Below are 12,526 nucleotides of genomic sequence, written 5' to 3'. Positions count from 1 at the left end.
TGGGCTGGGGAGCATCTTCCCCCTTTGACTTGGGGTGCAATTGCTCACAGGAACAAGGTAATACCATTGCAAGAGGAGTCTACCTTGTCCTCATTCCAAGAAGAGGACCTGGCTTCTCTAGGACCAAAGAGCAACTCTGAGCAGGCAAACCTATGGGAAGGGCTTGGGGGAAGGAGCCAGCCTCTCACTGTAGAGCAGCAGGATGAAGGCAAGTGCCTGCCCCCACCTCCAGCAGCTCATTGCCCTGAGGAGAGCAGGAGCAATGATGCAGGGCTGAGAGGAGCTGCCTGGCGCAGGTTGAAGCCACTGGAGGCTCCGCTGGACCAAACCTTAACTCAATTGCACAACGCAGTGATTGCATTAGGGCCAGGTTTCTCTGCCCGTCCAGGCCAGCTCATTTCCTCCAACTCTAATATCAAGAAAACAAACACATAGGTACAGCCCCCTCAACCCCCCTTTCAGCAGTACTAGATGGAGGGAGGGCATAGCGAAGGACAGGACCACTTGCCCCATAACCCAATGCTAATAGAAACAGGTATACTATAGAAGTGAAAAAACAAAGCTCAGAAAAATATTTTCAATACAGGTATGTGTGGAGGGCATTGAATAAAAATTTATATATATATATATATATATATATATGTATATACACACACACACACACACACATATATAAAAGGAAGTGTCAGAAGTAGCTGAACACACAGTGCTTCAAAATGCCCAGAAAATTAACTGGAATCTAGTAATCTTGGCTCCCCTCATGCTTTTTCAGGCTTCTGCAAGCAGGAGTAGATGGAAAGGACCAGGAGGCCAGGCTTCAGCTAAGCACTGGCCTCCTGGGTTTCATCACACCTGTGCTGGGATTTCAGTGAGCAGCCCCCCCACCCTATGACTCACTGCTGTCAACTTGAAGCTTTAGCACCCAAGGGGGACAGCTCCCTTGCTCCCCTTCCAGCCCAACAAGAAGAGTCTGGCTTTCTCCTCCCTCTAGGAATCCTGCCCCATGGCTCAGAGAATGCTCCTTTCCAGGGTGCCTACAGCTCCCTGCTGTGTGTGGGCCATAGCACGTGCTCCTCTACCCAAAGAACCAGATGCATTGTCTGTGACACATTTAATTGTCTAAAACTCCACATTAAAACCACAGAGATTCATGCACACAGGGTGCTGCCTACAGCACAAACTCCCATCCCAAACTGGGCTTCTGCAGGGCTCTGGCAAATGCAGTCCCCCCTCCCCCATAGAGAGCAGTTCCAGCCCTAGGCACCTTCTTAATTCCCCCAGCACAGCACCAGGCTGTGACCAGGACTGCCCCAACACCGCTTAGCGCCCCCACACAGTGCAAGATGGATATGTGGCTTCTCCGAGATCTATCACAGAGCACAAATGCTCTTCAGCAGAGGTGAGAGCAAGTACCCAGAGCTGACACAGCAACAAAAAAAGACAGCAGGACAAGTTCATCACATCACTGCTGGAGCTGGTGGTTTGTACGGAGCAGCCACTCAATAGTTTCCAGCAGATAGGCCACACTCTAGTGCCAAGCAATGCTCTGGAAGATGTTGATGTGCTCCATGAAGATCTGAGGGGGAAGATACCAGTGAGGGAGGGCTGCCCAGCACACCTCATGCATGAGCCAGGGAAGATGGAAGCTGGAGGGGACAGGGGGGAGAAGGCCAGGCCAGGAGAAGTTCTGCAAGCTGGTCAGGCAGGACTGCCTGGGTTGAGCACAAAGCAACGAATAAACAGCCAGAAAGCACAGAGAGATGAACTTGTGCCAGATGGGCTGAAAGGGACAAGTTATCACTGGGTTTTTCACTGGCTATTACAGAGGAGCTGCTGGCAGGAGGCTGGATCTGGTGGCAAGATGCACACATACCTGGGAAGAAATGGTGAGGGCAAAATCTCCAGCACAACCGCAGTACACAGGCATAGGTGTCTCCTTCACACCATGACACTTCTTGCACACCTAGAGGCAAAGGAGTTTTAGCTGGGATAGCAGACAAGGCTGAGCAGCTCAGTCCTTTGACAGGGCTCTCTGGGGACACACCACTGACATCAGGTCAATGGGTCAAGCCTCAGCCAGCCAGCAAAAGGCTGCAGCTATGTGCTGAGAAGAAGTGGAGAGCGCTCGAGCCAAACTCTCCTCATCATATCTCCACTGCATCACATCAGTCAGAGAAGTAAGGTTGGGCTGCTCGGTTTCAAGGAGCAGAGAGCAGCTTCAGCCCTCCTGCTGCAGCCTGCCACATCAAGGGCAGGCTCCCGCAGCACGGCCGCCCAGCACTCATCAAGTCCTGCAGCAGGTAGGCCATTAGCTTCTTCTGCAGCGCTTCCACCAGTGCCATTTCAATGGAATCCGAGTCATACTGGGCCTGGCAGTTGGAGCATACCCAACTGGGCAGCACTGACCCATCCGAGGGGCAGAGAGAAGGGAGATGAACACCAGTGTGACTCTTCCCAAGAGAAAGCACAGTGCAGCCTCAGCCCTCGCAGCCTAACAAGAGCATTCAGAGAGCCCCGAGTGCCAGGAAGCCATAACCAATTTCGGGAGGGGATAAAGCATCAGCCAAAGCACCAGCACACCTCAAACTGTCACAGGCAGCTAGGAAAGGGGATGAGCAGAAAATAACCTTGAAGGGAGGTTTATCGCTGTCATGGAACCAAGCAGACCTTCAAAGCAAAAGGACTGAGAGAAAGATGGACAACATGTGAGTGAATGACAGGCCGAGAGCACAACCATGCTAGGGCCTCTGGTGTCCCCAAGAGGGCCTTAATGCATGCAGCCAGGGCAAAGGGGATTTCCTGGGAAAGGAAGGCTGTACCTGCGAGAGGGCAGGGTCCTTGCACAGGTCCAAGTCCCTGCAAAAATTGCGCTTCCTGCAGATGACTTCAGGGAGCATGTAGGAGCAGCAAGGGTCCCGAAACTGGGCTTCTTCTGAGAACTCACCCACCTCAATGAGGCGCAGCAGGTCCCGGCGCAGTTTGTTTACTTGGTTAGTTATACTGGCATCCAGGGACAACACCTACAGGAGACAGTGTTAGGTAAGGCCACCAGCAGAGAAGACGGTCCTCACGGGGACTCACTCTGATGCGAGTGCTAGCTGGGCAAAACAAACTGATTGTAGAATTGCAACAGATTCTTAAAAAAAAAAGAAGAAGAAAAAAAAAGAAGAAGAAAAAAAAAAAGAAGAAAGCACAGCCCACCCCACTAACCTTGTAGACGTATTTGATGAACTCTAGAGCTGGGTTGTTGAGTGGCAAGTAGGAGCCAGGTAGCACTGAGAACATGTCTGAGGGCTCAGTGGCATTATGGGAACCAGCCATCTTCTTCTGGATCTTCTGAGTGATGGTGAAGAAGCTCTGCGTGAGCTCGTTGGTCACGTAATCCTGTGAGAAAGTGATCACGCCTGGAGAGGAGGAGCAGAGAGAGCTCTTGAGCCATATGGAAGCATATGGGGACAGCAAGGTGGGCAGCTCTCTTCCTGCTGCAGGACTGGCCCAGCAGTGCTGCACACAGCTCTCCCATGGCTAACTGTGGCTAACCGTACTCACCAGGCATGGCTCCCGTCTCTCCCAATGCCTCCTGGGACACCTGGCTCGTGGCCCTCCTCTTGATGGGAGCGCTCCGAGGGGCATTGTGCTGCAGCTCCTCGCTCCTCCTTCATGCTGTGGTACACAGCCACAATGTAGGCTGCAGAGACACGTAAGAAAAGCTCCAGATGCAGTCCACGATGGGAGAGTGGCACAAGCGCGACTGTGCTTGTCGACTCTCCTGGGGCACCAATGACTAATCAGGAACTAGTGACCTTCTTCCCCTCTCTGAGAGAGTTCACACTGGCGCTGAAACCACCCAAACAATGATATTTACAGACATGGAGGTGGTTCCTTCTGTATCACATCCAGCACAGTGCAATCTTTGACTGTAAGGGGTTCTTTGGATCAACATCAGAACCTTCTCAGTAGCACAGAGAGCTTCAAGAAGCTGTGGGGAATGCTGTGGATATGGCTTGGGCAGCAGTAGGGTGCGGATAGCTCTAATCACCAGAGGTAACATTCAAAGTAGGACCAGGCGAGCAGCAGACTGCACTCACCCAACACAATCCTGAGGAAGCAGTTCTGACAGGAGGCAGCCTGGCGGAGAAACTGCACGATGTTCCAACTATTCTCTAGCAAGTCCTCCACATTTGCTTCTCCATCCTCCTCCTCTTCTTCCTTGTCCTCCTCTTCCTCACTGTCCTCATCCAATACTTGACTCTTGCTAGAGTCCTGCTGGAATGGAGCACAAGCCATGCCCAGGCTTTCGGTTGGTGATGTCGTAGCAGTTCCCTATATCCAAACCAATAGCTCCCTGCTCAACTCAACCCACTGCACCCCTGTCTCTGCAGGACTGAGCACTTCCCATCTCTTACCTCCCCAGAGTGGACGCTAGAACGCACTCTTCCCTTGATACCTTCGTAATTTGCTGGATCCATCCAGAGCAGGAATCCCCAGCAGTGGCAGAAGGAAATAGTCAGAGAGTGAAAGATCTCCTTTGAGTGGATGCTGGAGGCAAGAGACTGCAGTCACACACAATGTTGGCATCTTCCCTAGCTAATAACCTTCTCCATGGGAGGCAATGAGGAGCAGGCGATGTTAGCAAGAGAGCAGTTCACTTCTCACATCCAACCATGCTTCAGCAAATGGACTCAGTACAGAAGGCTGCAGAGCAGTCATTAGCAGAACTAAGGGCTGCAGAGGAATCATACCCACGCTTCAACTGCCTCTTGTGTCAAGATGCCTGTCTTAGGAGCCTACACATCATAGTATTCTAGAGATGCCTGCTGGATCACATCAAAACTGATACTCACGCTGGAACCTTCTTCCATGTCATTGATGTGATGGGACTGTAACACTGTGTTTACAGCCAAGCTCTGAATATCCGGCTCCAGGCACACTGTGAACAAACACAACCTGTCAACGGGCAAGCAGGGCAGAGAACCAGCAAGGACACAATCCCCTCTCCAGGTATGATGAATGCACCCACTTGCCAGGACTTTCCACAAGTTGTAAGAGCTCTTTACAGGTCTTGCTGCATCTACCGAGTGCAACATCAAGATATTCATATCAGGAAATGGTGAAAGCCTATATGGTACTGCAGCAGCACGGGAAACTGTGCTGCTCTCCAGACTGCCACACACCTTGTATTACAGGCTTTAAAGGACACTTTTGGCACATGGCCAGACCTCTCCCCTCTCTGGCTGTGATGCTATGTATGGATGGCCCCATTCACTGCACAGCTAAACAGCATAGCACCTTCCAACAAAACTTGGATCTACTTCCCCTCCAGGGGCCACCAGCTTTTTCTGGAAACTGCAGCAGAGGTGCTCAGAACTATCAGTCAGCTTGTTTTGCATCACAGAAAGATTCATCCTAGCGACCACCAGAAGTGATCTTCTGAATGCTGCTATGAGAGGCCACAAACTAGGAAATAATCTGTATTTAAATGCCTACATGCATTTTCTTCTATTGCATACAGGACCTTCTATCCCCAGGAGATGCCAATTGCATATATCCTGTCCAGATCATCATTGCTCAACTTCTGAAGCTGTCAGCAACTGCAGAACTGCTCAGATACTCTTCTGCCACTGCAGCCATCCTTCTCCTGAGCTCATGGAAGAGCACTTAGCTCTGCTCCCACTCAGTGCTATCCTACCTGTGGAGTAGCAGCCAGGGTTGCTTATCTCCACTGAGGCTCTCTTGTCAAACTCCATAACTAAACGGTTATCATCAGCCTCTTTACCCCCCAGCTCTGGGCGGGCCGTGGGTGAGAGCCACAGCAAATGGTTGTGGCGACGGACGTGGCGGGAGAAAAACAGGTCAGAACCAAAAGGTAGACATGTCATCAGGGAGATTCCCAATGGGGATGTGGTAATATCTGAGGAAAGGAAAGAGGTACAGTCATCGGCGTAAACACATCAACAGAAGAACTGTGCCAGCATCATATTTGCTTGTCCCAACAAGGGCAAAAGCACAGAAGGTGAAAGCATCTGGCCTCATCTTGGCCTCAGGCTCCCGCAATCTCCCTTTCCCACCCAAGCACAAACAAAGTAACCTCTCTAGGGGAATGTGGCCACCTCAGGCACCTGCCCTCCTCAAAAGCCTGGGATAGGCACGTGTCCAAGTTGAGGCAGTGGCGGATCATGCAGCAGGCTGCACGGCGCTGCCAGTCCAGGACTGAATAGCTGACGGCATCTGTTACTCGGACAGGGACCAAAGGAAACTCCTCGATGATGGGAATCCCACTTGCCAGTCGTTTCAGGTCCCAGTTAGACTGCACAGCAAGAAGTGTGGGGCCCCGGCGCTCATCCTACACAAAGGAGGAGAGGACATGCCCTGCTACATCCCTTCAGCCGGCACCTCTGCTCAGCAGGAAACCAGCTGTGTGAATGAGTGCTCACATGCCCCATTCCTGTAGTGGTCCCTGGTCCTCCACACAGTAGAGACAGTGTACTCAGAGTCTCTTGAAGCACCTCCCACTGAATAACCAGCTCCACAATTGAGAGCTGGGGTTTGGGGGTATGATCTAGCCTCACTGCTTGCATTGCGCTATGTAAGCTCACCCCAGGCAAGCCAGAGCCCGCAGGCAACATCCATTTTTACCCTTCAACTTTGGAGCACTAGCTGTGTGCAGAGAGCTATGCTTAAAGGCTGTTTGAACTGCTGGACCAATGCCTTCCATGCAATGTTTTCCTCCTCCCAGGTACCTGCGCTGACAAGGTCTCAGTGGGGACCTTCCTCATGCCCTCAGTTCATACCTTGCAGCCCTGCAGGAGCCGCTGAATGGCTCTGTAGACTGTCTTGAGGTTGGTCTCAGCACGCACTTCAAAGGTGTGCTTGTCTGGAAGCAGTAGTTCTTCGCCCACTTTTTCCAGCACAGCACTGCGCTCCGATGAGTACATGTTGGTGAGGTTTGGCATCTGGTTGCTGCGTACCTGTACCAAATGCAAACGTGATCAGAGGGAACAGGGTTCAAAAGAGACAGGCTCCAGGCTGCAAATTTCAAGGAAGCTCTTTCCTCTACACATCACAATGCTTCACGTGACAGTTGAGGAACAGACCTGCTTGGTACACTTCAAAATACGAGAATCCCTGCTGCACAGCAGTAGACATCTGTGTCTGTGCAAAGAAACCGCTCAGCTCCAAACCGCTGCCTGATCCCCTTGCGTTCCCTCCCAAGCCTTTAAGCCCTACTCTTACCGTGTCCAGCACAAACACTGCAGCTTTGCGCTGAGAGGGGATGAAAAGGCCAAAGAGAGCTTTGTTGCCCTGGGAGCTCTGGTAGAGGTAGATGTGGCGAATACTTCCTAGAGACACAGAGCAAACATGCAGCATCAATAGTATCTTCAAGCTATTTGGTCCTGGGTACACTGACAAGCCTTCTCCTAGGGTGCCTTACCTGGCTCCAGCTAAGTAAACTGAGCCAGAGAGCGCATTTCCAGGTGTTCAGTGTCAAAAGTGTCAGCCTCTCGCCCTGTGAGGTGTCTGATAAGCTGCCTGCTGACCATGCACACGCAACCCAGCTGGATCAGGGCTCAGAATAGTAACGGCACCTGTAGTGACAGGGACACTGAGATAATTCTCAAGCCACCAAGTTTTGAACTGCTTAACGAATCAATATCTTCATTAAAAGCAGGCATCCCAGCTGCCCATCTTCATTTCAGACTTACAGCATTAGAAGCACCAGTACATTTAATCTTGGTCTCACTGCTTTCGTATGTCTACTACTGAATACAGTTTAGGTTCTTCTTTGCTCTTTCTGAACTTTAAAAAGTGGTATCCTATCCTTCTTTATGGAATACAGAGGTTTTATCACTGCATCCTGGCCTATGTACATGCCACATGCTGGGGTTTTCCTCATCTTTACTCGAAAGAACTCCCATACCTTTGCAGTTCAACTGCTAACAAGACGGTTCTGGTTTGGTTTAGAGGAAACTCACTCTTCCCGTTCAAGTGCCATCTTTTCCCAGAGTCTCCTAATTTCAAATAAATCTAAACCTCTTTCCCCTAAGGGGTTGGAAACCAAACAAGTATCTTTGCTCATATAAAACTGGGCACATTTCTGAGAAAGCTACTCGAGAGGGTCTTTCGTTTTAGCGTCTTACTAACTTGTTTCATTTTGAGCTCCCATGCCTCTACCTGTGCCATTGGTACACAGACCAGTCAGCTACCACTCAGCACTCCTTAAAGGATGAGGAAGGAAAACGAGCACCTGGAAGGGTTACCTGAGTCTCATACACTCCCTCAGCGTCTGGAGCAGACAGGTCTGCATTGATTTCATTGATGTGCTCTTGGTACATGTCTTCAGGGACTGAGTAGTCGTAGAGATTGTAAACCAAGTTTGAGTGGGGCAAGATCCAGTTCACCTGCCAGGAAAACAGACACACTCAGCAGGGCACTTGCTTCAGGCCGTGCTCCTCCCAACAGCAGGGGAATCTTAAAGGGCAGCAAGGAGTTGTAGTTTGAGCCAGCCTTATGTTTCCAGAAACATGCTGACTCAGGAAGCAATCCAGCTGCTGGTGCTGGTCATTCCTAAGGCAGTTAGCGGGATTTATGCTTTGTCCACATTGCAGTAACTGTCAACCTGCTTTCTGGTCAGGCTGAGATTAGCAGCAGGCAAAAGGGACTGCATTAAGGTGCATTAGCAGGGCTGGACAGGGAGGTCTTGTGAGGCAAACTGCCTGTAGTATCTGCCCGCAGTGGCTGGAGCAACTTACATGAATTCAACCAGCTGTTTTCCCTTGTAGAAGCAGCAGGGTCAAAAACATGACCCCCACCTTCCTGTAGACAGCTCCCTCCTCTGGTTTTGCAACGCGCTGATTGACATAGAACACTCTTGGGATGCTCAGTCTGATACAGTGCAGGTCGCTTTTGATCACTGCCCACAGCCTCAACCAGCCAGCCTGGCTGCTCTCAGCAATCTGCAGGACAGGGTGATTTAAGTTAGCTTTGCTGGAGAGATGCAACCCATTCTTAGCTCTTACATACACGCCATGGAGCACTTCTGGGATCTTCAAAGGCTCTACTACCTATGTCTTCGTTCTCCAAATAAGGAGCAACTGGTGACCACAAAGACATCAGTGGACCCAAAGATTCATTGCTCTCAGCTCTAGCATCTCCACATCCTGCTATTGTCCTACAGGTACGGTGAAAAAAATCATCTTGCCAGAGGAAACGTCAGAACATGAATGAAGACAGCTCTGACTGATCTGCAGGCAGCACGTTGCATTGTGCTTCTGAAGGGAAGAGGACACCTGGTAAAGGCTCAAACACATCTCTTAGCTTTGGGCTAGCATTAGCTAACAAATTCATGCCATTGTCTGACTTTAGCCAAAGCATTTGGACATGCTGGATTAGGTGTCCCATCTCCAGCTCATGGTTACACACAGAGTCAAAGGCTGCATGTGACCTTAAACCAAACAAGACTTTTCTGGAAGATGAGAAGTGTCACAACAAGAGGCTGGGTCTCAGATAGCAGAGGCAACCAAGCATAACAAGAAATTAAGAAAATGCTTGGATTGTACCATCAACTTCTTCATGCTCGCATTGACTAAATCTAGGATTCAAGGCACACTTGCCCAGCTCCTCAGCTGAGCTTGCCCCACACAGGCTCTACATAGAAGTCCCAGATTTGCAATCAAGCACAATCACTTGAGGACCTCACTTCCTTACAAAGCTTCTCTGAGCCTGAGGCTATGCAGTCCCACATGACCTTCAAGGAGGTAAAACTAAAGTAGGATTGAGGTTAGCTGTCCCTGAAGTTCAAGGTTTGACTACAGGTATTGCAAACATGAGGCACAGGGCACTGAACAGGCCTCTGTGAGGGGTTAAGAGTGGGCCTGCCTTGCTGCCTGGTACCTGCACAATCTGCCAGGGCAAGTCCAGGATGCCGCGTGCCGTCCTGTACACGTAGCTGCTCAGTCCTTTGGAGAGGGTATCACAGATTATGCCTCCGCCTGTCATCACTCCACCATCCTCCAGGTGCCGCTTCTTCCGATGCTCCTGGTGCTGCCAAGCCTGCAGCTCCCATTTCTTCTTGTGGTAGCACAGCCAGACCAGTTGTTCTTCCTAATCAGAGAGAGAGTACATGAACAGGAACCACAGAAATTAGCACGCATCTCCTACACATAAGGATCAAGCAACATAAAGCCGAGCCCTTCCACCTTCAGATCCTGATCATGTTACTGGCATAGCTGTGAAGTTGCCATTGGCCTGACTTTCTCTGCTAGTGGGACTCTCCCGGTAACATTTCCCTTTGTAGTTTTCAGTCATAGAAGCACAGAGGGTTTCAATAAACATGCAGCTTGCTACGCCCTGTTCCCTAGCTAGCTAGGCAGATGATCATACTCCTAGGATGTTTCCTGGATTCCTCCTGCCCAGTCTACTTCACTTACCTTAGTAGTCCCATGGCAGCAGGTGGGTCCAGGATCTCTCGCCAGGACTGCGACAGTTCCAGATACTGGAACATCTGCTGGCTTTCCTCTGCCGTACAGACCCGCTTCTGTTTATTTGCAACTGGAACCAACGGCTGAAGGGGCTTAGCAGCCCCCAAATCCTCTACGTCTCCAATCTGGGAGCTCGGTGTTCCCCCCTGGTGCTGGTTAGCAAGGACCTGAGAGAAACGACAGCAGGAAGTTTTGGGTGCTGAGGACACAGTATCAGCAAGAGAGGCCCACCAGCACAGCCAGTTCCTTTCTCTCACTCTTATTACCTGTCTCTTGCCTTCAGAAGTGAAGAGCTCATTCATTTTCTTTTGTCTGTGCACTCCCCGGAGTCTTCTAGCTTGCGAGACATGGAACAGTTCTCTGAGATCAGCTCAAACAGCTCTCAGTCAGGCATGTTGGCAGCCTGAAAAAAGGAACAAGGGGAAAAAAATCACTATCAGGAACCTAATGATCAAACCTCGTTGCTATTATATACATGGAACATTTAAACCGATTGATATGGCTGTCTTTATGAGGAGTTTGTGAGCAATCTCTGCTCCAGTTGCCAACACGACCTATGGAACATAGAGATCATGGACATGAGGTCTGCATCAAAACTCCTGCTGTGAATGCAACACTTTGAAATGATGTTGTACGGCAAACTCCTAGTGGGCCCAGCTCTGTAGTGCCAGATGCAAAATACAAAGGGGAAGTGCTCCCAATAAACTCCCAAGCAGAGCAGTCGCTCCGGCTTTTCATCTCTCCTGCTCCCCGGTTTGAGGCTCTGTTTTCTGGCATTGTCTCTGCTCTTGCTGGTTATTTTAAAGCTAATCTCTTCTGGCCTCCTCAGAAAAGATTCTGCAGGCAAATGGTTCGGCCATCCTCTGTCTCAGTGAGTGGCTCTAGAGAAAGTCCTTGGTGCAAGAGGGCCACCACGCTACCTCTGTGAAAGAGGTGACTGGAGGACAACGCTTACCCACAATGAAGCGGTAACAGCTGACAAAAGTGCTGTAACAACAGGTCTGGTGCTAAAAGACCCTAAAGAGCAGCCCTAGAGAATCAAAGAGGCAGAAATTACATACAAACAGCCATCAGAGGCACAACGGACCAACCATTCTCCACAAAGTCCATCCTCCCTACAGTGTTAGGGTAGCTTTGACCTTCTCTGGCCCCAACCTGGCAAGACAAACATGCAGGGGATGCATATCCTGCAAACCCTACACTCACCTTGCTCTACAGTACATCCAACCAGTAATCAGCCACCTTGGCTACAGAGGCAGAGACCTCCTCCAGTGTGGTGCCTTTCAGAAAGGCCTCAAATACAGAAGACTGGAATATCTTCACCAACTGCAGCTCTCCCCATTGCTTCACCTCAAACCCTTTCAGTTCAGCCAAGGATCCATCTTCATTGAAGACTGCATACCTAGGATATAGACCAGGTTTTGCACAAGCTCTGTGCCAAGGAACACATCTCCTAGGATGCTGCTTACTACCCTCCTGCCAAAGTACTTCTAGTATTGCCAAACCAGGCAGCCACCAGGTAAATTAATCCAAGCTGTGGGGCTCTGGACTACCATGATCTAGGCATATTTACACAGCTAGAGACAATAACATCATGAACTACTTCACCTCCAGCTGCAAAAGCACATCAGCCTCTGCCCCCAACTTGCCAATTCTAACTGGCAAAATGTTCTTAAATGCACACAAATAAAGGGCAAGAAGTGAGAGTCAGGGTTAGAGGAGTAGAGAAGTGGAGTGAAATACTAGGAAAAGCCTTATACAGGAGAATGAAGCTTTGTTTGGAAAACAGGAGTGGACGCTGGCAAAATGGACTCAGAGGAAACCGGACATCGCTATCGAAACAACTATGACAACACACTGCCCTCTTTTCTTCTGTCGTGTTTCTTGGATTTCACATGCCTGCCAATTATTTGTATGGCTCAATACAACCATCACAGGAAGCTTCAGTGGAACAGAGTGAGACTCAAGCGTACATTGCTTTGTCACCCCTCCTCCAGGCAGTCTTTTCTTCCTCAGCTGGCAGCGGTACCTGCCAGCCAGCTCCACAC

The 12,526-nt window shown here is 50.2% G+C and overlaps 1 protein-coding gene across 1 annotated transcript; it reads right to left on the bottom strand.

Annotated features, from left to right (window-relative positions):
• Positions 1 to 4,528: 4,528 nt before the first annotated feature.
• LOC134154873 (DNA polymerase epsilon catalytic subunit A-like) lies at positions 4,529 to 6,430 on the bottom strand. Its single transcript, XM_062601503.1, has 2 exons — positions 5,690 to 6,430; positions 4,529 to 4,930 (listed from the first exon to the last, which is right to left on the bottom strand). The coding sequence occupies exons 1-2, from the start codon at positions 5,877 to 5,879 to the stop codon at positions 4,788 to 4,790; spliced, it is 333 nt and encodes a 110-aa protein (XP_062457487.1). The 5' UTR covers positions 5,880 to 6,430; the 3' UTR covers positions 4,529 to 4,787.
• Positions 6,431 to 12,526: the final 6,096 nt, after the last annotated feature.

Source organism: Rhea pennata, unplaced genomic scaffold, assembly GCF_028389875.1.
Source record: "Rhea pennata isolate bPtePen1 unplaced genomic scaffold, bPtePen1.pri scaffold_47, whole genome shotgun sequence".
Lineage (NCBI taxonomy): Eukaryota > Metazoa > Chordata > Aves > Rheiformes > Rheidae > Rhea > Rhea pennata.
The sequence above is the reverse complement of the archived record's forward strand: the minus strand, read 5'-3'. Positions and strand labels throughout refer to the sequence as shown.

Coding starts and splice junctions, on each gene's coding strand:
- LOC134154873 (XM_062601503.1), bottom strand. CDS start 5,879: ATGACATGTCTACCTTTTGGTTCTGACCTGTTTTTCTCCCGCCACGTC. Junction 4,931..5,689: donor CCCTGGCTGCTACTCCACAG/GTAGGATAGCAC, acceptor GTTTGTTCACAG/TGTGCCTGGAGCCGGATATT.